The sequence below is a fragment of the Leopardus geoffroyi genome, chromosome D4, assembly GCF_018350155.1.
Source record: "Leopardus geoffroyi isolate Oge1 chromosome D4, O.geoffroyi_Oge1_pat1.0, whole genome shotgun sequence".
Taxonomy (NCBI): Eukaryota; Metazoa; Chordata; class Mammalia; order Carnivora; family Felidae; genus Leopardus; species Leopardus geoffroyi.
The window spans coordinates 69,841,247-69,867,920 of NC_059342.1; the positions used below are offsets into that span (position 1 = coordinate 69,841,247).

Genomic DNA, 26,674 nt, shown 5'->3' on the forward strand with positions numbered 1-26,674 from the left:
CACTCTACCCAGGCCCTCTTTCAATTAGATTTGTGGTAGCAAGAGATATCTATAGGTAGCAGAGATGTGAGAAAATATGTACATATAAAGGTGTTCTTTCTCAGCACTATTCGTAATAAAGTGCCAACAAAAGTACACCTGTATATATGAGTCACACAGACATTAAAAATTATTTTCACGAATATTTAACGCGAGAGGGACCTGGGTGGCTCAGTCAGTTAAGTATCTGACTCTTGGTTTTAGCTCACGGTTCATGAGCTCAAGCCCTGCATGAGTGCAGAGTCTGCCTGGGATTCTCTCGCTGCCCCTCCTTCCCACTCCCCCCACCCCCCACCCCCCGCCAAATAAATCAACTTAAAAAAAATAACATTTAACATGAGAGAAATGCTCAAAATAAAATGTGTTTAAAAACATGATTGCCATATTACACATAAATACATGTACTAGAAATTATCAAATTTTAATATTCTTTGACATAATTTTCTGTACAATCCAGATTTCCACTACTATTCACATCAGTTTGATAATTTCATGTACAATTAGTGTTTTCTACTCCCCCAAAGAGCTATACAAATAAAAATACCAAAGGAGGTTTTCCTTATTTCAGGATACTGATACTGGAAATTCATTATCAGCAAGGCCCATCATTCCATGTGAGACAGTTGATTAAACTTTAAATGAGACAATCTTTTTTATAAGAACATTACAAGATACTCTATTTTATTAAAAAATTAGACGCAACTACGTTTGATTTCTATACTTAACTAAGAATACCAAGTATTGACTTTTTGGCAGGAAAACATAATTGTTCGGCAAACTGTATAAGGACAAGACATGACATCTTTTACCTTTCCACATTTGAATTTCACAGCTACAAGAGTTATTTTTACAAAAATACTTTGAGAGTTTTATCAATTTTTCCAAGACTTTTCTTAATTTTTTGATTGTCAAATCATTCTCATTTGGAACACTTACTTTGTTATTATCAATTGTAACTAATAAGCCCAATTCAGCTATGAAGATTCAAGCACTTCTCTGATAACATTTTAATCCATTTTACGAAATTCTACATTTTTGTAAGACTTGTAACTGATCTGTATGATAACACATTGTAAGCATGAAAGAGACAATGCCCATCAAGTCCTGGATCCCAGCAGCAGGAAGTGTGAGTGTGCTTAAACTCCCCTTAGCTGGGGGAGGGGCAGTTGAGGAATATTTGCAAGGGACTAATTTTGTCAGTAGTTCCTCTGCCTATTTTTAGATTATGAGACCCTCTCTTTCCCTACACTATCTTGTAATACCCACAAGGACGTTGATAATACTTATGTACTCAGATAACGAGCCTCAGAATATTACTGTGTTTAAGACTGAGCTGGAAAATGAGAGTGCTCTTTGATAAAGCCACCAAACTACTCTAGAGAAAGCAGTTGACTAGACTTCACTGGAAGGTCAGCATCTGGCCAGGAATGATGACAGTGGGGCACAAATCACAACTGGATTGGACAAAGTACAAACTGAACAATTACTAAGCTGCCTCAAGTCTAAGATAAATTTTTAGCATCTCAGACATAAGTGTATGCTTTGGGACTGGTAACAAAAGCAGCCTGTCAGCCTTTAAGAAGAAGGGGAGCTAGGAATACAGTAGTTACTGTCCAGATATAGGAGTTGAGCTGGGATGGAAAGTAGTTAATTTATTCCTGGCAGCAACATAAGCTGTTAAAATTAAACTTAATGCGAAACCCCAAAGGCTACTTCAAATGTCATCAGAATGCTAGCATAGAATAGCATTTAAACGGAAAAAATTCAGAATGTTGTTGCCCGTCACATGCTGGAAAATGCAAATCACAGTAGCAAACACTACCAATTATTTCAGAATAGGTCACTAATGTTTGAAAGCTAAGAGGTTGTTGGTATGCTTGACTGATCCACCTGAAGGGTAAATACTCAGGAACCAAACTGATGTGTCAAAAGTTTCTAACCAAATAAAAAAAGAAAGGCTTTAGGGCTTTTAACTTTAAGGGCTGTGCAATCTAATCAGGAATCATCTCCCCCACCAACAACACAAAACAAAACATTTTAGGAATTAGGAAATGCAAATAAAATGCTAGCATTCTTTGGGTTTGCTTTCAAAGTTTAGTGTCAATCCTGAAGATGATTAAAAAGGTTCAGTTCTTAAGTAACAACTATGAAAACATCCCCAAGATGCAATGCATAACTACCAACAGCCAAAAATGATAATTCAGAAGAGTCTTTAAAATATATGGACTATGTAGACTCAGACTTCAACTCTGATGTGCCTGTATGGACAAGTGTATGCCAGGGTATAGACAAGATGGTATCAAGATAATTTTTTTAAAAAATTGTATGTTTAATGTCATGTTGGATTCCCTACCCCTCGGGTTGCTCTTACTAGAAACACTAAACCGATTTTACTAAAGATATAGTCCTAAAATTGAAAGAAAATTGTAGTCAATACCCTATCTCTCCTCATACTGCTGATCATCTTAACACTTACAGAAAAATATTCCTCTGCTTAGTTCTGTGATAATCTGGAGAAAAAAATACGAACCAAGGACAGGAACTGCAGTCTTCTGTTGTTGGTAAGCGGCCATGATACTATTGGCGGTAGCACTGGGACCTAGAACCTAAGGAGAAAGTAGAACAGCAAAGATCATTTTATACTTCCCATGACCGCAAATACCAAAGGCCGCATCTCTGCTAGCAGTAAGGAGCTTGTCATTTTCATAGTATCAAGCGCAGTGATTCTCTTTTCCTTCTGATTTTACTTTGCCAGTTTTCCCACTCTCAACTCAGACCTCCACATCTCCTTTCTTCCAGAAGACACGGTGATGAGGAGGGGAAAACAAAAAAGAAAATCTCAACAATATACTCCTGGTCCTTTCCAAATAAGCAAACCATACACTGCGGGGAGGAGTAGAGTACAAGAGGCTACAGAATACACAGACCATGAGGGGCGCCTGAGTGGCTCAGTCGGTTACGCGTCCGACTTAGGCTCAGGTCATGATCTCGCGGGTTTTGAGTTTGAGCCCTTTGAGCCCTGTGTCCAGTTCCGTGCTGGTGGCTCAGAACCTGGAGCCTGCTTCAGGTTCTGTGTGTCTCCCTCACTCTGTCCCTCCCATGCTCATGCTCTGTCTCTCAGTAATAAATAAATGTTAAAAAAAATTTTTTTTAAATAAAAAAAAGAACAGACCATCAAATCGCATTCAAAGATTTGTGGGAATTTTTATATTAAAACAAACGTGCATATCATGGATGCACGTGTGCAAACTCTGCACACGTGTTCAAGGTAAAACAAGAGACATCATAGGAATTCCACACCTGTATGAGCCTCAGTGGGCACATGCCAGGCCCTCTGCTTTGGCTTCACTTGGTTCAGCGTGCACACCCTCGGGGGCACTGTCTCAGCAGCAATGTCAATGTCATGCTCAAAGCACCTCCATGTGACTCATGTATCCTGCACATATGCCATTACCATACTTTACCAAGCAAAGCAAAACAATTTTCTGCTCATTTTCCCTAGAAGACTCTTTTTTTTTTTTTTTTTTTTTCAACGTTTATATTTATTTTTTTTTGGGACAGAGAGAGACAGAGCATGAACGGGGGAGGGGCAGAGAGAGGGAGACACAGAATCGGAAACAGGCTCCAGGCTCTGAGCCATCAGCCCAGAGCCTGACGCGGGGCTTGAACTCATGGACCGCGAGATTGTGACCTGGCTGAAGTCGGAAGCTTAACCGACTGCGCCACCCAGGCGCCCCCCTAGAAGACTCTTAAAGCCCGTGTCTCAGAAATTAATAGGATCTGAATAAAAAAGGGTAGGGGAGGACATGAGGAGGTACTATACATTGTTAAGCTTCAAAACCAGTACAGATTTGAAGATGATCACATTTCTTCTAGGCAATACCTCTTTTAGTAAATTCAAGTATTTGTGGGGTGCTGATTCTCAACTGCTTTTATTTTTATGGTACACTACATGCACCTATATCTGCCCTCTTACCTAACCTTCAGAATATTCCAGTGAGGTGTATAGGGAAGTATATCCCCATTTACAACTGAGGAAATCAAGGCCCAGTAAAGCTACGTGTTTCTAATCAGTGAGCTGAATACCAATTTCTCTTCCGGCTTCAAAACCACCCTTCCCTACAGTGCTTGTGACACTGAGAGCCTGAGAAAACATTCGCCTTTGCACCTGGCTCACGATGCTCTGACCATAGCAGACACCAGAGGGACAGTGCAAGACTGGAGGAAGAAGGAATGTGTTGGGCATCTGGGTGGCTCAGTCAGTTAAGCATCCAACTTTGGCTCAGGTCATGATCTCACGGTTCGTGGGTTTGAGCCCTGCATCAGGCTCTGTGCTGACAGCTCAGAACCGGGAGCCTGCTTCATATTCTGTGTCTCCCTCTCTCCCTGCCCCTCCCCTGCTTGCTCTCTCTCTCTCTCTCAAAAAAAAAAAAAAAAGAAAGAAAGAAAAAAAAAGAAGGAATGTGCTCCTTCATTCACTTGCTTTCATGCAATGGCAGCTCTTTACCCTGGCAGTGGCTGTTCATTCCAGTTTATTTCTCTACACTTAGAGCCATTGCGCTCCCTCAGAAGTATCAGCACCAACTGCCTGGCACCCTCTTCTCAGAGGGAGGAGAGCCAGCTTCGTGGGGTCCCATCTCCAAACTTCTAAACTGCTGTAATCCCAAACTCTTCTTTGTTCCCTCGAAGTTACCATCTCGAGTTCCTTCTCTGAGCTCCCATTTTGGCTCTTCAGTTCTCCAATACCTGTTCAACCAGTTCCATGTATTAAATTCTCTCTGTTAAAATAACAGCTGTGGTGGTTTTCCTTAATGGATCATGCCTGACACACCAGCCTTTCTGAATCAAAACAGAAACTTAACAACAGGCCCGAGGTGTGAGAGACTGAGCACAGGTATAACCAACAGATGGTAATACATGAGAGTTCTTGATAGGACACAACTGCCTTAAACGTAAGTAGCAAAGCTCCTCATGAGAACAGAGTAGAAGTGACAAGTCAAATTTTCCATGAAACAAAAGAGAAAGCAATTGTTTGGGTTACTTTAAGAACCTCTGATCCCACCCAAAGTCTGAACAGGGAGGTGAAGAGGCTAACGCTGGCCCTGGCTTCACCCTTCCCCACCCTGATCTCACTGAAGGCAGGGGGCAACAGTCTGAATTGCCCATCTTCTCCACAACAACTGCTTCATGCAGAAAGGAGAAATAAAAGCAAACTTAACCTAGGCCAAGGTGTACCTGAATAGAAGATCTTCTTACTGACAGCTTAAACATAAGCCTAAGATAATTTAACTATGGTATGTTGTGTTTCTAATATAATATGAAAGCAAATCTTTTGCTTCGACTTTTAAGAGATTGTGTGAATGTAATAACCTTGAAAATGATTTTTTAAAAATGCACATTCTGTCTCTGAAGGAAACTTACCGTCGTAGCTGAATTCTGCTGGTGGGTGACAGTCCAAATTTCTGGAAGTGACCTTTCCATTAGCTGGAGAGTATCTTCAAAGGCCTTCTGTAATTCCCTTCCTTGCTCATCAAACTCAAACAGAAAGAGCACCTTTAAAATCTGGTATACTTCATCTAGAGAGAAGAAATTTGAGAAAGTGGTAACTTGGGTCCCCAACTCCATTGCTAGAATCAACCTAGTTTCTTTCCCAATTAAGAAATATTTAATATCACACTACAGCTGCCATCTCCCACATTTTCTTCCTTCTTCCCAAATGCTGGAATAATTCAACGTATCTACTATAAAGAAGAAAAGGGACACACTGGGGCCCAAGCAGGAAGCAGTGTCTTCTCAATCCTTTACTCCAGTTTCAGCCCTAATGTCTCCCAGGCCAGGTGCATGGAGGCCAATAGAGGAAGGCTCCTATGTCACCAGCTGAGAGTGGTTCAGGAATGTGCCCTGACAAGATGCGTCCTTCCTACTGCCAGTTTTTGTCTTTCCTCAAGTTGGGAAAATTGCATCTTAATGTTTATTAAAGTCTGTGCTATCCATTTACTTTTTTGCGTGGCAAGAATCATTAGTATTGAGAATATACCTTTCAATTTTTCAGTGCTCTGTACGATTTCATTCAGTGCCTCCAAAAGGGCCAGATCCTCTAGTGGACTCCCTTCTTTGAGGCTATGCTTCTTCCTCTCCGCTTTGCGGCGATTCTTAGACGATCGCCTGTTAGAAATCAGAAAGAGGTTATAAATCTTGTGCTGCACAGATTAAAATGAATGTACCCGTTGGCCACCAACTTTCGAGGAACCCAGAGAGTCTACAGATGGTATGTATATTTGGGTATAAATGGTGATGAGGTGTTTAAATGACGCCTAAAATAAAATTGGGAGAAGCAAATCTTATAGGCAGGAAGTAATAAGGAAAACCCTAAAAGGTAGTATCTGGCCTTAAAATTTTGATTAAAATACAGAGTAAAATGAGGTTGTATCTGATCATAAGAGCGAGAACAACAAAGAGAAGAACAACAAACTTGAATTTTCTAACAAAATATAAATTCAAAGGCAACAAAGTAAAATTTAAATCAGGGGACATATGAGAGCCTGAGTGGCTCAGTCGGTTAAGCGTCCAACTCTCAGTTTCGGCTCAGGTCATGATCTCATGGTTTCGTGGGTTTGACCCCCGCATCAGGCTCTGCGCTGACAGTGCAGAGCCTGCTTAAGATTATCTGTCTCCCTCTCTTTCTACCCCTCCCCTACTCATGCTGTCTGTTTCTCTCAAAATATCAATCAATCAATCAATCAGGGGACATAGACATAGCACGCTGAATTTGAATGCAATAAAATGAGTCCTATATCTTTCCTGCTCAGAGGTCTTTAATTATGCCACCTGTCTCTCGACCTGACTCTTAAAAGTCCAGTTTCTAGTTACTTCTCTAGGAATTTCTGATCACCCCACATAACCTCAAAAATCTCCATTCTGAATTCATAAAGTATGATTCACTTCGAATACACGATATGCATTGTTTTATGCTTCCCAAGGGTGACTATAAAGCACTTATAAACCCATAGCTCCTTAAAAGTTTTTGCTAACATCCACTACAACTAGCATCTGGGTGTTCTGACCAGCTGCTACACTTGAAGTATGATGACTTATTTTATGTTTATAACCTCTTCCAATCCTGACTTTGAACTGAAGATGCCTGAATATTTTTTCTTTATCATCTTTTAATTTTTTTTAGTGCTTACACATTATGGTCACCTAGTATTTGTTAAACAAATGAAATCAAATGTCATAAAAACTGAGTTCCCAGTGTAAGAGCCTTGTGGGCATGAGCAAACGCACAGTCCATGAAGAATCAGCAGAAAACATTTCAACACCAAGTCTAATTTCTTAGATATGCAGGGAGAGTCCTTGCATAACTATATCGTGGCCCTGCACTGTCCTCCTGATGAAAAACTGACCTACTTACTTGCTCTTTCTCCATACACCCAGGGCATGGTCAAAACGCTGAATAAACATGATACATACGCTGATATCCTCGAGTTGCTATGGGAATATCTGCTGCTCATGTCACTGCCACTCAGGACACTGCTAGTTTCAGAGAAGAGGTCTGACTCTTGACCCTGGGGCACCTCATCATCTAGAAAAGTAGAACCAGATGCAGAATGAAAACTCCCTGCTAATGTGAGTTTACTTTTAGTGGGGTAAGTGGACTGTGGTTAACCAGGGCATATCTGAGGATGGATGACAATTATCATAAAGTAGATCTCAAAGTGAAATGAGAGAATATTAGTTATTATTAACATATACAGTACCAAACTAGTTATTTTTTCTTTCTTTCTTTTTTTTTTCAAAGCAAAGGAACCTCTGGAGACAAGGTGGCTCATTTTGTGAAACAGAGAAGTCGGCTACTCTGCTTGGTGGGGTTGAGGGCACATGCAGCAGAGCTCTTCCCATTCATGCTTGGTCCTGCCCCTCAGCCCTCCCCTACACGCACAAACACAGGCACACACAGGCACACACAGCCCCTAAGGGGTTTCACAGAGGCCTCACATGTCCCCCGGCACAGTAATCATATTGCAGAAGGCACAACAAGCAGCTAAGACAAGGTGTGACGTGTCCCCACCGCACCCAAGCGCCAATGCCGTCATGCAGACACTCACCCAGGTTCACCTGCTGTGCTTGCTCCTTGAGCTCTCGAACCACCGATAAACGTTGTTTATGGCGGCAGAATGTGGCTGTCTGAGACTCCAGAAGTGCCACATAATTCTTCTGGGCTAGGAGTGCAGATGGAAAATAATTTGAGGATATTTAAGCAGAAAAAAAAGAACTAGAGAAGGGCAGTGAGGAGGTCAGAATTTAACAAAAAGAAGACAAGTTACTAGGTTTTCCAAGCAAGATTTTTTCCTTAATGAGAATTAACCTACATCATTTTCAGAGAATGAGCCAGACATGGAGACTTCAGCTCTTAGTGTTCATCAACATCATCCTGGAACATTCGCTACCACTAAATTGAAAAAAATCACCTGAAGAAAGACTAGGTAACTAACCCAAGAGAGGACTAGCAAAGAAAAGGAGAATACAAGGAAGTTGTTAACAAACACAAACAGTCACTGAACTGCTTCCTGAACATAGGTATGAGGCCCATGCAGACGAACTGTCAGTATTTTTCTAAGTGCTCAATAGGGGACAAAATCCAAGTTTAAGAGCTGGCTAGATGGACTGCTGGAGGGCCAGGACGGAAGCTTTCAGTAACCAGGTAGAGATACCTACGTGAACGATAAGAAAAGAATCCTTCCATGGTGTTAATGTGGAGGGGGAGGAGGATGCAGGCAGGGTAAACATGTGAATATATATACATGTCAGAAAGGCCAGATCTTAGTCACAGGGCAGACTGTGCTAAAATTGGAGGGCTTAGAACCAAACCCCACTCCCAGAAATTTCTGTTAGCCAAACTGATGCCTTTCCTTCCCATTTTGCTTTTAAGGAGTCACAGTGACCATCTGAGTATTCTAGAACTGGTAAAACTCATCTGTTCAATGTACAAATATACCCTTCACTTAGATTTACCAATTGTTAACATTTTGCCCTATTTTTTTGGCTTCCTGTTTCTCTCCATTCGTACACACAACTACTATTTTTATGGAACGTTTTGACAGTAGGTTGCAGATACGATCCTTCCCTCCTAAATACCTCAGCATAGCTCTCTTAAGAATAAGGACATTATCAGGGCATCCAGGTAGGGCTCGGTCGGTTAAGCGTCCAACTCTTGGTTTCAGCTCAGGTCATGATCTCACAGTTTGCGAGTCTGAGCCCGGCGTCGGGCTCTGTGCACAGCATGGAGTCTGCTTGGGATGCTCTCTCTCCCTCTCTCTGCCCCAGCCCTGCTTGTGCATGTTCTCTTTCTCTCTCAAAATGAATAAACTTAAAAAAAAAAAAGAATAAAGGACACTAATATGACCACAATACAATTATTAAATGCAAGAAACTGGCCCCTGACAAAATACTATTATTATCTAATGTCTAGTTCATATTCAAGTTTACCAACTATTTCCAAATATGAAGATTCTTAATCATATCTTATCATGTGTTTTTAACATTCAAATATTTTCCATACTACCATTTAACAGTTCAGCATGCTTAAAAATCCTGGTCAGAAGAAAGTATTACACCCAGTGGACAGTTTTGATCACCTCTATGTAACACCTGATTAAAGGATGTCCTAACAAAGTAAGTACTGTTATCTTGCTCTTCCACACCTCCACACTTCCAAATGTGGAATTCTAAGATGTAACCCTTACCTTCTAGAATGGAAGGCTTTACATTGGTTTCTATAATATCTGGTCTGTTGTATTTGTATACCTAAAAGGAAAAATACAGTAATCTCAGGCAAGAAAACTGCAAATCACTGGAGAGTTAAGATACTTGGAAGGAAATGGATCACTTTCAGAGGTCACCAGGATATTTTCAAGAGCAGTAGGCCTCTAATGAATATTTAATTCACTTCAGTAAAGACCAGTAATATTTCACATTTTAAAAGTTGATTAATTCAAAACATCAAGAATACATTTTTAAAATGGCTTTAAAAATACTATTTATCCTTAGACCAAGAACCTAAACTATTTTTACTTAATTTCTCTAGCCTCAGAAGACCAGGGATTCTAGCTGACCCTTCTCCCCCGCACTCTTGCTCTAAGCACCTAACATAGTGATGATTTTTAAAGTTTTTCTTACCAGTCTCAGAGCTTCTTCCCAGGCAGCTCCTTCTAATAACAAGAGCACAGCTTCTTCATAATCCTGACAAGGCAAAACCAAGGAAGATTACAGGTAAATGGAGCAGGCCCGTCAGATGCCACCATGACAAACTGCCGACAGAGTGGCCTCTCTGCCCTTCCAGCCCCTTCCAGCCCAGTGCCTAGTAGCATGTCTGGCCCAGAGTATCTGCTCAATAAATAAATACTGATGCAAAAGACAAAGGAGTGAGGGGCGGTGTGGATTCTTGAAATAACCACAAAACACATGGTATCATCTCCCTATCTCCCTGAGCATCAAAACCACCGGAGTGCCCATCGCCCCAGCTACACTACCCAGTTTGAGTCAGCAGGTTTGGGGGGGGGGGGGCCTCCAGAATGAACAAGTTCACACTTCAAATAAATGGCAAACTAGAATAGTAAACTTCTAATCTTTTTACTCTTTGATGTTTTTTTCCCCAACTTTTATTTTTAAAAACTTCAAACCTACAGGGAACTGAAAAATGCGTGTAATAATGAGTGCAATAAACACCCACATATCCTAAGTCTTCAAACATTTTTGATGCTTGTAGCCTTACCAGTAAAAAATTGTGAGCACATACCGCAGTATGTACTTAAGGTACTTATGAAGTATACAAAGCAAAATATTTTTATATGTACAATTCATGTTTATGTTTTTACTGTTAAGTTTAGTTGACCTACGATGTTATATGAGTTTCAGGTGTACAACAGAGTGATTTGATAGTTCTATACATTACTCAATGCTCACCACGGTTAAGGACAGTCATATCTATCACCACACATTATATTATTGATTATATTCCTCATGCTATACTTTTTTCTTTTCCGTGACTTATAACTAGAAGTTTGTGAAACTGGAAATGAGTGAAATAAAACACATTTTAAACAGATGAAATATTTAAGACAACTGGCTGGGTTTCCTCTAGTAATCACTGTCCTAAGAAGAGGGGGGATGGGTATACATTAGATTGAAAGAGATTTAAGGGACATAAGATGCATAACGCAATACATGACCCTAGACTGGAGCCTATTTTGGATCAATCTACTGTAAACAATTTCGGAACCACTGAGGGAACTTGAATTTTAATCGTTAGGTAAATAAAATGTGCTAACATGGAAAGATGAAGATCATAACCAAACAAAGCAAATTTAAAAACACCACAAACAGTGTAATTTCATTTTGGCTAAAAGGTATGTGTGTGTTTGTGTAGAGAGAGAGCGCACTCTAAGAAGAATCAGAAATAGGAGGGAAGAACAGCAATCTTCTGGGTGGTAGGAATGACGTTTTTTATTTCCTTGTATCTACTTTCAGCATTTTAAACAATCTAAATATATGCATACTACTATATTTTTAATTAAAATTATTAAAAATAAGTATTTTCTTCCCAGATCCAATGCATATGCCGCATGAATAGGCTTATACCACAGGTATAGCAGGACGCAGCAGGAGGATGTGTTGCCTGACTCAGGAAGAGAGAGAGAGAAAAAGAGAAAGCTGTTTACCAAGGTGACAACCACACGACAGTCACTTTAAAGTGTACAACTAGATGGCATTTACTGTACTCACAATGTTATGTAACTACCAACACTTTTTTAAATCACCCCATAAAGACATTCCCATTTCCTACTCTTTACCTCCCCTGGTAACCTCTAATGTGCTCTTTCTCTGGATTTGCCCCCTTGGGATATATAATAGAAACCATACAATAGGTGATCTTGCGTCTGGCTTCTTTCAGTTAGCAGAATGTTTTCAAGATTTATCCAAGTTGTAGCATGTATCAGTTCTTTGTTCTTTTTAAATCAATTTTTGATTATAATAAAATATATACGACATACATTTTACCATTTTCACCACTTTTTGCTGTAAAGTCCAGTAGCATTAAACAAATTCACACTGTTGTGAAACCATCACCACCATCCATCTCCAGAACATTTTTCATCTTGCAAAACTGAACCTCTATACCCATGAAACAGTAACTTCCCCTGCTCCTCTCCCCCAGCTTCTGGCAACCATCATTCAACTTTCTGTCTCTCTGACTCTGACTACACTAGGTACCTCGTACAAGTAGAATCCTACCATATTTGTCCTTTTATATCTGGTTTATTTCACTTAGCATAATGTTGTCAAGGTTTACCCAAATTGAACCATCCATCGGTTTTTCATTCCTTTTTATGACTGAATAATATCCTACTGTGTGTGTATAAATGTTATGAGCATGTATCTCACGATTTATCTATTTATCTGTCATTGATGGACATTTGGGTTGTTTCTTCCTTTTGGTTATTATAAATAAAGCTGTTACGAACATTTGCATACAAATTTCTTTGTGGACATACGTTTCCATTTCTCCAGAGTATATACTTAGCAGTGGAACTGTTGGGTTATATGGTAATCTATGTTTAACTTTTTAAGTAACCAACAAACTGTTTTCTACAGTGGCTGTGCCATTTTACATTCTCACCAGCAATGTACAGAAGAGTTCTATTTCTCTACATCCTTCCAACTTTGCACTGTTTTTGATTAAAGCTATTCTAGTGAGTTTCATGGTTTTGATTTGCATTTCCTTAATGAACAATGATGCTAAACATCTTAAGTGCTTGCTTGTTGGCCATCTGTAAATTTTCTTCAGAGAAGTATCTATTCAAGTCTTTTGTCCATTTTTAAAATGGGTTGTCTTTTTGTTGTTAAGTTATAAGAGTTCTTTACGCATTCTGGACACAACAAGAAAACTATAAACCAAAATCCCTCATAGAAAAATACAAAAATCCTCAAGAAAATTTTAGGAAATTGAAATCACCAGTAATGAAAAAGGGTATTACATTACGAGCAAGATGGGTTTAACCCAGAGATGCAAGATTAATTTAACATTCAAAAATCAATGTAATTCACCCTGGCACTGGTCTAAAACAAAAATACCTTAACTGACATTGTACTTGAAAAATTCAATATCCGTTCACAATAAAAACTCTCAGAACCAAGACTAGAAGGGAATTTCCTCAACCCAATGGAGCAAGAACTGGCAAATTTTTCTGTAAAAGGCTAGACAACAAATATTTCAGGCTTCGTGCGCTAGACCATCTCTGTCACAATCCCTCAACTCTGGTTGTAGTTACAATAGCAGCCACAGAAAATATGTAAACAAATAGGTGTGGCTACATTCCAATAAAACTTTAGTCGTAAAAACAGGTGGCCAGCTAGATTTGGCCCACAGGCTACAGTCTGTCAACTCCAAAAGCCCTACTGGGGTCTCACATCTATTAAAAAACAGCAGCACAGGGGCGCCTGGGTGGCTCAGTTGGTTAAGCGTCCGACTTCAGCTCAGGTCATGATCTCACAGTTTGAGTTCAAGCCCCACGTCGGGCTCTGTGCTGACAGCTCAGAGCCTGGAGCCTGCTTCGGATTCTGTGTCTCCCTCTCTCTCTGACCCACCCCTGCTCATGCTCTGTCTCTGTCTCAAAAATAAATAAAACATTAAAAAAAAAATTAAAAAAAAACAAACAGCAGCACACATCAAACTTAATGCTGAAAGACCGAATCCCCCACTAACATCAGGAGAAAGGCAAGGTGTCTTATCACTTCTATTCAACGTTGTACTGGAAGTTTGATTAATGCAGTAAGGCTAGAAAAAATATAAAGGCATACAAATTGAAAAGAAAGAAACTGTCTTTATTCACAGAAGCCATGCTCATTAACATAGGAAATCTTATAAAATTTACCCCAGTGTTCCTAGAACTAAAAAATAAGTTCAGCAAGGTTGCAGGATATATAAAGCCAAAAAGCCAAAAGAAAACGATAAACTATTTTTGTTTACTAGCAACAAGAAATTGGGAAGTGGAGGAAAAATACTAGTCAAGTCTTAAGATGACCCCAGCTCTGGCCAACACCTTGACTGCAGCCTTGTGAAAGACCCTGAGCCAGAGGCCCTAACTAAGCCCCACCCAGATTCTTGACCCATAGAAACAAATAATGAGTGTCATTTTAAGCTAAGTTTGGGGGTAATTTGTTATGCATCCCCTGATATGTGATACATCCAGTGTGGGTGAGTACTCACTAAGGCACTCACACATCACTTGTGGGAACACAAGTGATGGAAGCTCTGCAGCTCCTTATAAAGTCGCGCATCCACTCCCCACGTGACCAGCATTCCCACTCAGGTATTCACCCAAGTGAAACGAAAACATCTGTCGTCACGAAGACTGGTACCAGATTGCTCACAGCTGCTTTATTCTAACTTTAAAGTGAAAACAATCCAAATGTCCATCAACTTGTGGATGAATCCACAAATTACGACCTGTTCTTACAACAAAATACCATTAGGCAAAATAAAAAGGAATGCACAGATACACATGACATAACATGGACGAATATCAAAAGCATTATGATTTCCAGTTCCCAGTCCAACACACAAGGAACCTGGAAGAAATCATCCATCCTAATGAGTAAAAACCTGAACAAACTGAAAATCAACAATTCTCCTTAGACTGGAGAACCAAGGTCATAGGGCAAACTGCTGCCCCTAAAACTGGAGAAACAGACAGGCAGACACGGGGAATTACAACTTGGCAGAACAGAACAGAGACTCACAAGTAGAAATCCCTACCAGAACCAGTACTGGGGTGGGAACATCTAAAGTGTAAGTGACCAATGGCTGAAGGATCACTGCGGACGAGGCTGGAGGTGAAAACTCTATGGACATCCAGGCTCAGGGAGGCTCCTTCACTTCTGTGAGTTTTTACCTCCACGAGCCCTACCAGAGTCTCATAGTGAGTATCAGATAGATTCTCTTGCTTCTGGCAAAAACAAAAATGATGTCATTTTGAATATAACCAGAGCACGCTGCTCTTAACAAGACCAAGAGAAACTATTTTGCCAGAACCTAACTAAAGTGGAATTTATCAGGGAGGGAAGAGAAATAAAACTCCAGCTCCCCCTGGCCTTCCTGTCCTACCTAAGGAGTGAAAAATCTAAGAAGCACCGGTGAAGTCCAGGGACACAGGCTCAATAAAAAACTGAGACTTAATCATAGGGCTGCAGAACACTTCTACCCTCACACCTTATCAGAACATCACTAAAAGCCTACTTACTGGATTTCCTTTTACCTAGGACATCATGGCAGGCTTTCTACAGAAGATTACAAAAACGACAAAAAACAGTCTGAAGTGCCAGAGGAAGCATCAGAACAAGACTCAGATAGGGCAGGGATACTGAAATTATGAGGCCAGGAATTTAAAGTGAGTATGATGACACCTGAAACTATTATGACACCACATGTTAGTTATATTTCAATTAGAAAAAGCAAATAAAAGAAAAGAAGTATGATTAGTATGTTAAAGGCTCTAATGGGAGAGTAGACAACATGCAGGAACAGATGGGTAATGTAACAGAACGATGGAAACTCTAAGAAAGAATCAAAAAGAAATGTTAGAAAACAAAAGCATTATGTGAGTGAAAGAAGCCAGACTAAAAAACTACATACCAGATGGTTCCATTTACATAAAATTCTAGAAAAAGCAAAACTGTAATGATAGAAAGCATAGCAGTGGTTGGTAAGAGAGTACCGAGAGCAGAGGGAGAAGACTGACTGCAAAGGGGAAGCACAACTTTTCAGGGTGCTGGCAATGTTCTGTTATGGTGGCTGTAGTAGCACTACGTGGCTGTAAGCATTTGTCACAACTCATCCAATTGTTAATTTAAAATTGGTAAATTTTATTATATGTAAAGTATATCCAATTAAAAATATACAAGTTATAAATGTATAAATTAAGTACAAAAATGAATTAAAATCTTCATTTACAGAGGGGGAAAAAACATGGTGGCATCTTATCCATTCAATTAACCACCTTAGGTAGTATATCTTTCTACTCTAGTCTCGTTATTATGCATAGTTTATTCGTTGATGTTTTCAGCTCAATCATCCAACATAATTTCTTGCAAGGATCTAATGATATCAAATTTTACTGATCTTCTCTCACTCACCCTTATTACATGAAAGACATTCAGGTATTTTAAAAGCACAATTATGTTATACAAATGTGCCCACTAGTAACGATTGTAAAAAAATAACACTCTCTTGTCAAAGGCCAAAACTCTAGAAGGCAGTAATCCCTGGCGTCAACAGCGTACCTACATCCTGTTAGTCCAGGGCCAGTATCAATGCATAGTTTTATTATTTTCATAATAAATTCTATAATTCTATCAAAAGCTGGTATAGGTATTCATCTTTATAATCTGCTAGAAAATTGGATCCCATCAGGCTGTCTGAGATAAAAAGACACTTCCAACAGATAGAACGGTTGTAAAGGCCAAAAAAAAGTATCTGAAGTTTAATCTCTTTGTTTTAGAATGGTCCTTTCTCACTGTTTGTACTTGGCAAGTTCACATAAAAAGCACAACTCCCTGCAGATTTAATTTAGTACTTTCTGTCAGGGTCAAATCACTAGTGCCTCACAGAGGTAGTGCCTCACTACCTCACAGAACTTACTATTTAGAGAACTAATTATTTAGAGGCCTATTAAATTCAGATTTCTAAGTCAGGTCAGCAAGATGGAAGACCTGCAGAGCAAACACTGTCTCTGGACTTCCTAATTACCCTGAGTTCCTTTAATTTTCCTGATCAGTGAAGTACAACTGGGAAGACCTTGCTTGTTGGTTGGGTGGATTAAGGAGGGGGGAACTGAGAGGCACCTGGGTAGCTCAGTTAGTTGAGCGTCCAACTCTTTGATATTGGCTCAGGTCAAGATCCCAGGGTAGTGGGATCGAGCCCTGCGCCTGGCTCCATGCAAGAGTGTGGAGTTGCTTAAGATGCTCTCTCCCTCTTTCTCTCGCTCTCCTTCTGTCCCTCCCCTGCTTGCGTGTGCATGAGCTTGTGCTCATTAAAAAAACAAAAAAGAAGGGAGGAACTGAGAGGTTACCTGGGCGTACTGTTCCAAGACTGTGGCTGCATCACCATGTTTCCTCTGCTCAACCAGCTTTCCTGCAAAGATAATAAACATCTGACCATAGTTGGCTTGCTAAGAACAGGATTACCAAAGCTCACGTTGAAATGGTTTTTGCAGGTACTTTCTGAACAAAAATGGCCCCCTTACAAATTGGAGACTGAGCTCTACAGCAGACATCCAAACAGAACTGCTTTAAAACAGCATTTTCCAAAGTGCTCCCTAAAAGTGTTCCGTAGAATAATAAAAGACAATACCAGAAAACAACAACATTCGCAGGTCAAGTAAGTTTGTGAAGCACTAGGTCAAACAAAGCTACACAGATTCCTTTGCTTGAGTGGTTCACTAATATATCTGTATTATGTATCAAACGGCGTATGTTGTGAACTTGTCAGGAAGTAGGCAGGAATACCATGGAGTCCTATCTTAAATGGCAGTTACGATCTAAATTTAGCAGAAAATGTGAAAATGATGTATAGTCAAAATCAGCCATGAGAAAAGCTTACAAAGGCACACATATGGGAGACTGACCTAACATCTCTCCCTCATCCATTTCTTCCTCAAATAGGAAGAGACTGCTAATCTTTGGTTGAGCACTAAGATGAAGGCAGCTGGCTCAGGGGTCATGCAGTGTCTTTAGATCCTCGAGTGACTCAGCACAGTTGAGAGAATCCTGCTGTAAGAAGCACCCAGAACCTGAAGCTGACTACGGGGCTGGCAGATTCATGTCTCCCATCTCATTCAAACTCCTGTGCATATCATCCCTGACAAAAACAGGTAAAATCATCTCCACAATTTAAACAGCTATCTTTCTTTTCTTGCGTAAACTGCCTAAGTTCAAGTGTACATAAAGTGACTCTACCTTATAAAATTTCTCAAAAATCTTTGACCATCACCTCCCCTTGCCTTTTTTTTTTTTTGCTAAACATCTGGGAGAACTTGGTGTATACCATAAAACAAGACAAATAGCAAGCTCAAGTTGTAAAGAATGTAAAAGAAGATAGCAGGTCCTAAAAACATAACTGGAAGGTATAAACAAACTACCAAAACCTGTTTCTAAAGCAGAAGTAACAGTGGAGTCACAAAGAATACCTAACAGGCCTAATATAGAGAATTCTCAAAAACTAAAAAGAGTTCACCATGTAAATTAAGAGGGCTCACAAGAGCCTGCAGATCTAATTACCAGAAAAAAAAATACAAATAACTAAGGAAAATATGTACATATATTTAACAGGATTTAATCTGGAATTTTTTCAGGACTACGTATTTTTTGAAACAACAACAGTATTTTTAAAACTCTAAAAAGGACAGGGGGGAAATATACCGGTCCCTTACTTCAAGCACAGCTGAGAGGACAGAGCCCCCGTTCACCTCTTCTCCCAAGCGGTCCTGAAGCTTGGATCAGACAACCCCTAGACCCTGACGCAGCTAAACTGCCTTTGCATTCAGAACGCTTACACATTTAGCCTCTTCTTTCATTTCTGAAAAATGCTATTCTTGTTCCCCACGATCTACCGTTTATAACTGAAGGGCCCCACCCCAAAACTCACGTTCACCTTCTCCTAGGGCCCATGGCTGTGCAGTTAACTGTGCTAGGTGTGCCGTGTGATGTAAGCTTTGGCAAATGAGATGGAACAGAAGTAACGGTGTAACTTCAAGATCATTTCCAACTTAAAAGCGTTCTCCTACGGCTCTAGCTTTCTCCCCTTCCTGAGGACTGCGATACAGAGGTGGAGAAAATCCAGCTACAACCATCCGTCTGAGATGACAGAGCCACACAATGGAAGAACTTCTCAGTCCTCACGTGAGAGAAGACAGAAGCTTTCTCTATTACGCCACTGCATTTGGGGGACTCACTGTAGCAGTGAGACTGTCTCAAGGTATGCTGCTCTAAATTTACTTGCAAAATTGCCAAAGAAAGGGAGAAACAAAAAACCTCTGGGGAAGTTCTCATTTTGGAGAGCCTAAACCGCCGTGTTTACCTGCCAGAGTTCTGCTGAGGCCAGCCAGCTGGTCTTTGGTCCAGTTAAGTTGGGCTGCCATGCAGAGAGCTTGCTGCCAGCTGCCACTGGCCAGAAAGGCACTGAGAGCTTTCTCATGGGCACCACAGCGGGCAAACACGAGCCCTGCTGGCTCGTAGAGGTGCTCCTGTGTCAGGTGTTCCCCATAAGCAATGCTGATCTCCTGTGGTAAGAGGAGACATTGGGTTGGTAAGGAAAGGTGACAGTCATTTTTTAACCTCCAATAGAGGCTGCTTCAGTTACTACATTTGAAAATCTCTTGAATTACTTATGAAAATCCTGTAGTTAATCAGTGAATTCAATCATTCTTCCACTGAAAACCTTACTGAGGATGTGTCATGTGTTCACTCAACAAGTAATTACGGCGTACTATTCATGGCAGTGGGAATCACATGGTGATGCAAAAAATAAAAACAAGCGAAACACCAAATACTAACAAAACCACCATCAAATTCCTGCTCTTGTGGTGATAGGGAATGGACTTACAAACACAATATAGCCTGTGACATAGTGCTAAAGGGACAGAGAGTGAAGACAGTTGTTATTTTGGAGGGCTGTGAGGAGAATATGCTACATAAAGGGTTACAGGAAGAGTATTCCAGACTGATGGCTACAGAAGGCACCATGGCCAAGAGGCAGGAATGTGTATGGAATACCCAGGAAGGAACAGCAAGAAGGCTGGTGTGGCTGGACAAGAGACAGCACCAGAGGGAGGAAGAGACAATGAAAATAAAAGCAAAGAGGCGGCCACTGGCCAAATTCTCTATCCTGGGCTCCATGCAGGTAGGGACACAAAGAGGAATACAACACAAAGCCACCACCTTTAAGCAACCCATGGTCAGTTGGGGAGACAAATCGGTGTGTCAGCAGTTTGTTACATACCACCACTGACATGAGAAGGTGCTCTGGAGTTCGGTGTGGGGCACCTCGCCCCGGAACAGCTTTGTCACAGAGGAGACCCAAGTGTTGAAAGACAAGTGGGGCTAAAGAAAGGAGCAGGGAGAGGCCTGGAAGAGGCAGTCGATGCTAACGAAACAGGCAGGAGCCAGATCATAGGGACACAGGCAATTTGCAGACCAAGTGCACACGGCCTGAGGGTGGCAAGGACGAGGAGTGGTCACTGGCACAGGCTCCGGGCTCAGACAGCCTGAGCTCCGCATCCCAGCTCAGCGGCCTCATGCTCCAGCTCCTGAGGCAAGTTGTTTCCACATCTGTTTATCCTATTAGGTTGTTATGACACTCATACAATTCATTTAACAAAGCACCTGGCATATAAGAAAACTAAATGGATGTTTGTTCAGACAAACAACCAAACTTTATCCCTTTATCCTAAACCACCTGAGAAAGATCTACACGCTTTGGGATGATCAGTCATGTGGTTGCAAGGCTGGGCTGGAGCAAGGAGTGGGACGTAAGCAGGAAATCCTATTGAGAAGCTGCCGCTCATCAAGCAGAATTCATGATGAGAAATGGGAGACAACTCCTAGGCTTCCAGCCTGGGCAACTTCTTCAGAACAGGAGCAGGTCAGGGCCATTCTCCCAGATAAGAGTTCATGATAAGGCTAACTTATTTCATGATAAACCTTGAAACCAAGGATGGTGTTACAGACTCAGGATCCTTACACCCTTTCCAGCTAACTCATATCACCAAAAGAGCCTCATTTCACACACCACTCACCTTGTATTGCTGCGAGTCTGATGGAAATAACTTCAGAGCTTCCTTATACAAGTTTTTATCTTTTATTAAGTTTAAGCATTCTGGGAAGTATTCGGGTCCTGAGGAGTGAGATTCATGCACACACAAATTTAGGACTTTGGAAGCATAATGAGTTTCATTTACACCAGTGGTCCCTAAACAAAGTCTATAAGGGACCTTTATAGACCTGCAGAATCAGAGTATCAGGAGAACAGAATCCAAGAATTTTAATTTTAGCAAAGCACCATGGCAGATGTGAGGTATGACAAGCACTGGTTCGGATGAAAGTTCTACTCAAAAGGAATTCTTCATACACGACCCCTGATAAATGACCATCTAACCTTGTGTTTTCTCAACTGCCTTCATTGGAATCCTCTGGGGAGCTTATCAGCCATACAGACGCCTGAGTCCTATCCCAGCCCAGCTCAATCGGATTGTTGAAGGAAGCTTAATAACACCCAAACAACTTCCTTATCCCCATCTTAGCTCTCGGGAAAGAGCCACAACTGCTGAAGCCAGCAGCTCCAGCATGGGACAGGGAGTGTGTCCTTCTGGGAGCTGCCAGTGGGTATGGCCACTCACTCCAGACAAGCCATGCTTCCCACAGGTGTCTGTAAACACCGTGGGAGAAGAGTGCACTATCAACCAATTTTCATTCCGAGATACTGAAATGAATTTAGGACATGATCATCCTTAACCCAAAATGGATCTGCTCTATATTTTAAGTTAGGGAGCTCCTCCAGTTCATTAAAATTCATTTGCTTTGCTTTCAGCTTTTTAGAACATATGATAAAATAAGGTGCACACAGGTAACCGTGTTTCGGTTTCAGGAGTGGAAACTGACATCCATCTACGTCTATGTCTAAACTGACACTTTAACTTATACCCTGCCTAGCTCCAAAGAAGATCTGAAGCAGAAATAAACATACTAATCCTCACGCTTACCACATTTGCTGAGGTGCCCAATGGCTTTTTCATATCGCTTCAAGTATTTATCTATGGTGAACCGCTGATAATTGGTTTCCATTTTCTTAAGTGTATTAAGAAATGGCAGATATTCTTTGGGATCCTAAAAAAACAAAAACCAAAAACCTAACAGGTCAGACCTTTACTGCTTATAATTACATTTACTTATAACGATACAAATGATATATAATAATTGTAACAATCAATAAACCCAAAGCTACAAAATTTTTAAAATATGTACTATGCTGATATATTAATTACATATTGTATAATGAAACTACATAAAACAAGTTTTGGCAAAAATGCTTTAAAATACAGGCATTATTAAATCAAAACCACACTCAGATATCACCTCACGCCAGTCAGAGTGGCCAAAATGAACAAATCAGGAGACTATAGATGCTGGAGAGGATGTGGAGAAACGGGAACCCTCTTGCACTGTTGGTGGGAATGCAAATTGGTGCAGCCGCTCTGGAAAGCAGTGTGGAGGTTCCTCAGAAAATTAAAAATAGACCTACCCTATGACCCAGCAATAGCACTGCTAGGAATTTATCCAAGGGACACAGGAGTAGTGATGCATAGGGGCACTTGTACCCCAATGTTTATAGCAGCACTCTCAACAATAGCCAAATTATGGAAAGAGCCTAAATGTCCATCAACTGATGAATGGATAAAGAAATTGTGGTTTATATACACAATGGAATATACTACGTGGCAATGAGAAAAAATGAAATATGGCCTTTTGTAGCAACGTGGATGGAACTGGAGAGTGTGATGCTAAGTGAAATAAGCCATACAGAGAAAGACAGATACCATATGGTTTCACTCTTATGTGGATCCTGAGAAACTTAACAGAAACCCATGGGGGGAGGGGAAGGAAAAAAAAAAAAAAAAAAAAAAGAGGTTAGAGTGGGAGAGAGCCAAAGCATAAGAGACTTTTAAAAACTGAGAATAAACTGAGGGTTGATGGGGGGTGGGAGGGAGGGGAGGGTGGGTGATGGGTATTGAGGAGGGCACCTTTTGGGATGAGCACTGGGTGTTGTATGGAAACCAATTTGACAATAAATTTCATATATTAAAAATAAATAAATAAATAAATAAAGTCTTAGTTTATAACCATAAAAAAAAATACAGGCATTATTTGTTTTCATTCAGAATAATGAAGATGAATTCTCATATAGTCTCACAACAACCCTTTATTTCCTAAGCTAATAAGGAAAACAAGGTTCCAATCCAGAAGATATTCAACAAATGCATCCAACTTCTCTGGAAGTGGAAGGTACTTGGAGCTCTTTGCATGACATTTCATGCTCTCCGTCTTCAAGTTTTAAAACAAAGGTAAAACTGTACTGAGTTAAACACAAAACTCTAAGGCCCTGCCAACCAAGATTTTATTAGCACTGACTGTCTGCAGCTTTGTACTATGCCCTGAAAATTGTTGTTTTTTTTTTTTCTAAAGAACAGATGCTCCCTGTTCTTAATGTAATTTCACTGGGCAGATAGGATAAATACACATTAAGTATACAAAAAAAGACCAGAGAAAAAAATAAATACTCATGCATGTGATAAAAAGCACAACTATAGGCCGAAGTATTTAATCAACAAACACTTAGGAAGAATTCACTACGTACAAAAAATACAACAAACCCCTAACCTCAGGAAACCTATAAGCTAGTAGAGGAGCTAGAATGATACGGAGGGAGGGGCAGGCACTGGGTGCAGTGGAAGCACACGAGGCCCATCTCATCTAGTCCCTGGGTGGTGGGCAGGGAGGCAAGAATGGATTACTGGGAAGATGCTACCCTGGCATCCTTTGCCTTAGGTGAGTGAGAATTAGCCCGGTGAATGGAAGGGTGAGAGTGGTGAAAGCCCACAGGCCCACGGGAAGCAGAAGTAATGCTACCTGCAAAGCTAAGTGGTGGCTGTGGGGACAAAAGCACTGCCTCCCCTCTGCAGGCTGAGAAAAAAGAACAACATCAAGAGATGAGCATGAGCATAGACACCAGACCTGGGTGGGGGACAAGGGGGTGTTAAGCAGTATTACGGCTTGTAAGCTCTATCCTACAGCAATGGGCAGAGCCCATGAAGCATTACAAGCAAAACAATGAAAGAGCAAAATTTCCTTTCAGCAAAGATCACTCTGGGAAGAGCAAAGAGAGGAGTGACAGGATGAAACTAAGACTGCAAAAAACAGGTTAAAAAATGTATAGGGGCACCTAGGTGGCTCAGTCGGTTAAGTGTCTGACTTCGGCACAGGTCACGATCTTGCTGTTTCCGAGTTTGAGCCCTGCATCAGGCTCTGTACTGACAGCTCAGAGCTTGGAGACTGCTTCGGATTCTGTGTTTCCCTCTCTTTTTTCTGCCCCTCCACTATTCAATGCTGTCTGTCTCTCTCTCCCTCTCTCTCCCTCTCTCTCAAAAATAAATACACATTAAAAAAAATTGTTTTTTAAATGTATAAACCAGGGGTGCCCCAACTTTTCTACTATAGCATGCTAAGGTGGGACAAGAGGCCTCAAACCTTTCCATTCTGCATGTTCCCACTTTCCACTGGGAAAAACAGCTACATAACAAGGAACTGGATTGGAATAGAAGTCATTTGCTATATTCCCTTTATAAGAGGAGACTTTGTTCACATACGTGACCATAATCTTAAAGATAACGAAGTAACTTAATTCACTTGTTCAACCTAGCATTCAAAACACTTTGATAAGCCCAGAACTGACAGAGAATGAGGCTTAGAAGCGTGAGCCCTGCAAACTCACAGATCTGCCTCTAGGCCTGTACATGCAGTGTTAACATCAGACAAGATACTGCAGTATCAGGGACAGACAGGGTTTCATACCACCATGATAACAAAAATAAGAACCAAAAGGATGTTAAAGTGGAAACTTCACATACCTTCTGTGACTTCTCAGCTACCATGAGGACCAAATCAAAGTCATACGTCCCAAGAGAATGATCATATAATTCATTAACGTCTACCAGAAGCAGCAAATACTTCAGGGCTTCTTCAGCACTCACAGCATCGGGAACAGGCGAAGCACTGCCTGTCATGTCAGTGTGTAAGAAAACAAGACCGATCAAAGCCATTTGGGAATAAACCCGTGCATCTACCAACATAACCAAAAAGACAAAGTAACAAAATTTCTTGGCCGAACTGAACACCATATGACTTCTTTTGTACATGCTTTGTAGGGCAGTGCTCAAAGAAACTGACACAGGTCTTCAAATGTCCAATAAGCCACATACTAAATCTATGATGTGGCACTGAACCTGGTCAGTGAGATCTCCAGAAGACTGGAAGTCTGGTAACACTTGGGGCCCTGTTAAACACTCTCCGTGAAAGGGTCTCTACCTTGAAGCTCGTGTACCTTCTGCAGCACAATTTCCAGTTCTGGGGTTGTTTTCTTCACGTGAGAGGTGAGTATTGACAAGCAGTACCTGAGGTAGTGAGTGAAGAACGCCAGAATGAGCAGAGTGAAGAAGGACATTCTCAGTCCCTGCATAAGGACAATAGCACACTTCTGGGCCTCAAAAGACGCCAACTAATGACAGCACACATACTTGTGAGGGTTTATGCTCTCCATTGCTGCTCTCAGAGCATCGCAGATAAGGTCTACTTTTTTCCCATCAGGATCCTTGGACAGCTGGGCAGTGCTGGTAACCGGTGGAGGATACATGGTCTTTGTAACATCTTCTTCCCTAAGAACAGGTCATTAAAAGGTCACTAACTGAACATGTGTCCTAGCTATCAAATGAGGTACTGGGACATGCTGATGAGGTAATAAAAATGGCTTTTGGAGAACAGTTTCATTATATTCACATTAGGTGAAAAATGAAGAAACAAACTGAGCAATGAAAACATGTCCCAAAAACCGTGTACAGTGACATTATATTCACATTAGCCCCTAACTGGGAACAGACCAGGTGCCCAACTACAGAGGAACAAATAAACAAATTGTAGTATATTTGCACTATAGCACACTTCATGAATGAACCTGTGATACCAGCAAAAACACGGGTTACTTTCAAGGTAACATGCCGAGTGAAAGCAGCTTAACTTACAAAGAAGAGCAAATACTATCTGATTCCACTTAACATTTAAGTTCTCCAACAGGCAAAATTGATCTACGGTGACAATCTCCAAACAATGGTTGCCTAGGAAGTAGGGAATGGGACTAACAAGAGGTTTGGAAGAACTTTCTGAGATGAAGGAAATGTTCTCTATCTTGACAGGTTTGGACTATACGGAAGTACACACTGGTCAAAACTGCCTAGACAGTACACTTATGGTCTGTACACTTCATCACACATGAATCTGACCTGCTGGGGGGGGGGGGGGGGGACCCTGTACACGGAGAATGCACTCTAATCAGTGTTACACAAAGTGGAATACTGAGACATAAAGTGGACTGATTTCTACAATTAACTTAAAATTTGCCTCAGGGTGCCTAGGTGGCTCAGGGGGTTGAGTATTTGACTTCGGCTGACGTCATGATCTTGCGGTTCACAAGTCTGAGCCCCACATTGGGCTCTATGCTGACAGCTCAGAGCCTGGAGCCTGCTTTGGATTCTGTGTCTCCCTCTCTCTCTCTGCCCCTCCCCTGCTCATGCCTGCTCTCTCTCTCTCAGAAATAAGTAAAAACATTAAAAGAAATTTTATTTAATTTGCCTTAAAAAAGGTGAATGATGGATGGACAGATGGTAGATCATGATAAAGCAAATATAGGAAAACATCAACTGCAGAATCTAGGTGGGGGTATAGGATGCTCACTGGACGTCTCAACTTTTCTTGTACG

The 26,674-nt window shown here is 40.9% G+C and overlaps 1 protein-coding gene across 3 annotated transcripts in view; it reads right to left on the reverse strand.

The window, feature by feature from the left end:
* The window catches only part of ELP1 (elongator acetyltransferase complex subunit 1), a 58,782-nt gene that overhangs the window by 2,042 nt on the left and 30,066 nt on the right, over positions 1-26,674 (reverse strand). For all 3 annotated transcript variants that reach the window (XR_006709831.1, XM_045467716.1, XM_045467715.1), the window contains exons 23-36: positions 25,440-25,577; positions 25,231-25,316; positions 24,774-24,922; positions 21,852-21,975; positions 20,889-20,986; positions 19,172-19,373; positions 17,166-17,227; positions 10,216-10,278; positions 9,783-9,843; positions 8,145-8,258; positions 7,510-7,621; positions 6,077-6,204; positions 5,461-5,615; positions 2,570-2,645 (exon numbers count right to left, since the gene is read on the reverse strand). Coding sequence is in view for 2 of the 3 variants with exons in the window: in XM_045467716.1 (XP_045323672.1) it covers positions 2,570-2,645; positions 5,461-5,615; positions 6,077-6,204; positions 7,510-7,621; positions 8,145-8,258; positions 9,783-9,843; positions 10,216-10,278; positions 17,166-17,227; positions 19,172-19,373; positions 20,889-20,986; positions 21,852-21,975; positions 24,774-24,922; positions 25,231-25,316; positions 25,440-25,577 (1,568 nt within the window). In the remaining variant the exon portion in view is untranslated. The remainder of the gene's footprint in view (positions 1-2,569; positions 2,646-5,460; positions 5,616-6,076; positions 6,205-7,509; positions 7,622-8,144; positions 8,259-9,782; positions 9,844-10,215; positions 10,279-17,165; positions 17,228-19,171; positions 19,374-20,888; positions 20,987-21,851; positions 21,976-24,773; positions 24,923-25,230; positions 25,317-25,439; positions 25,578-26,674) is intronic.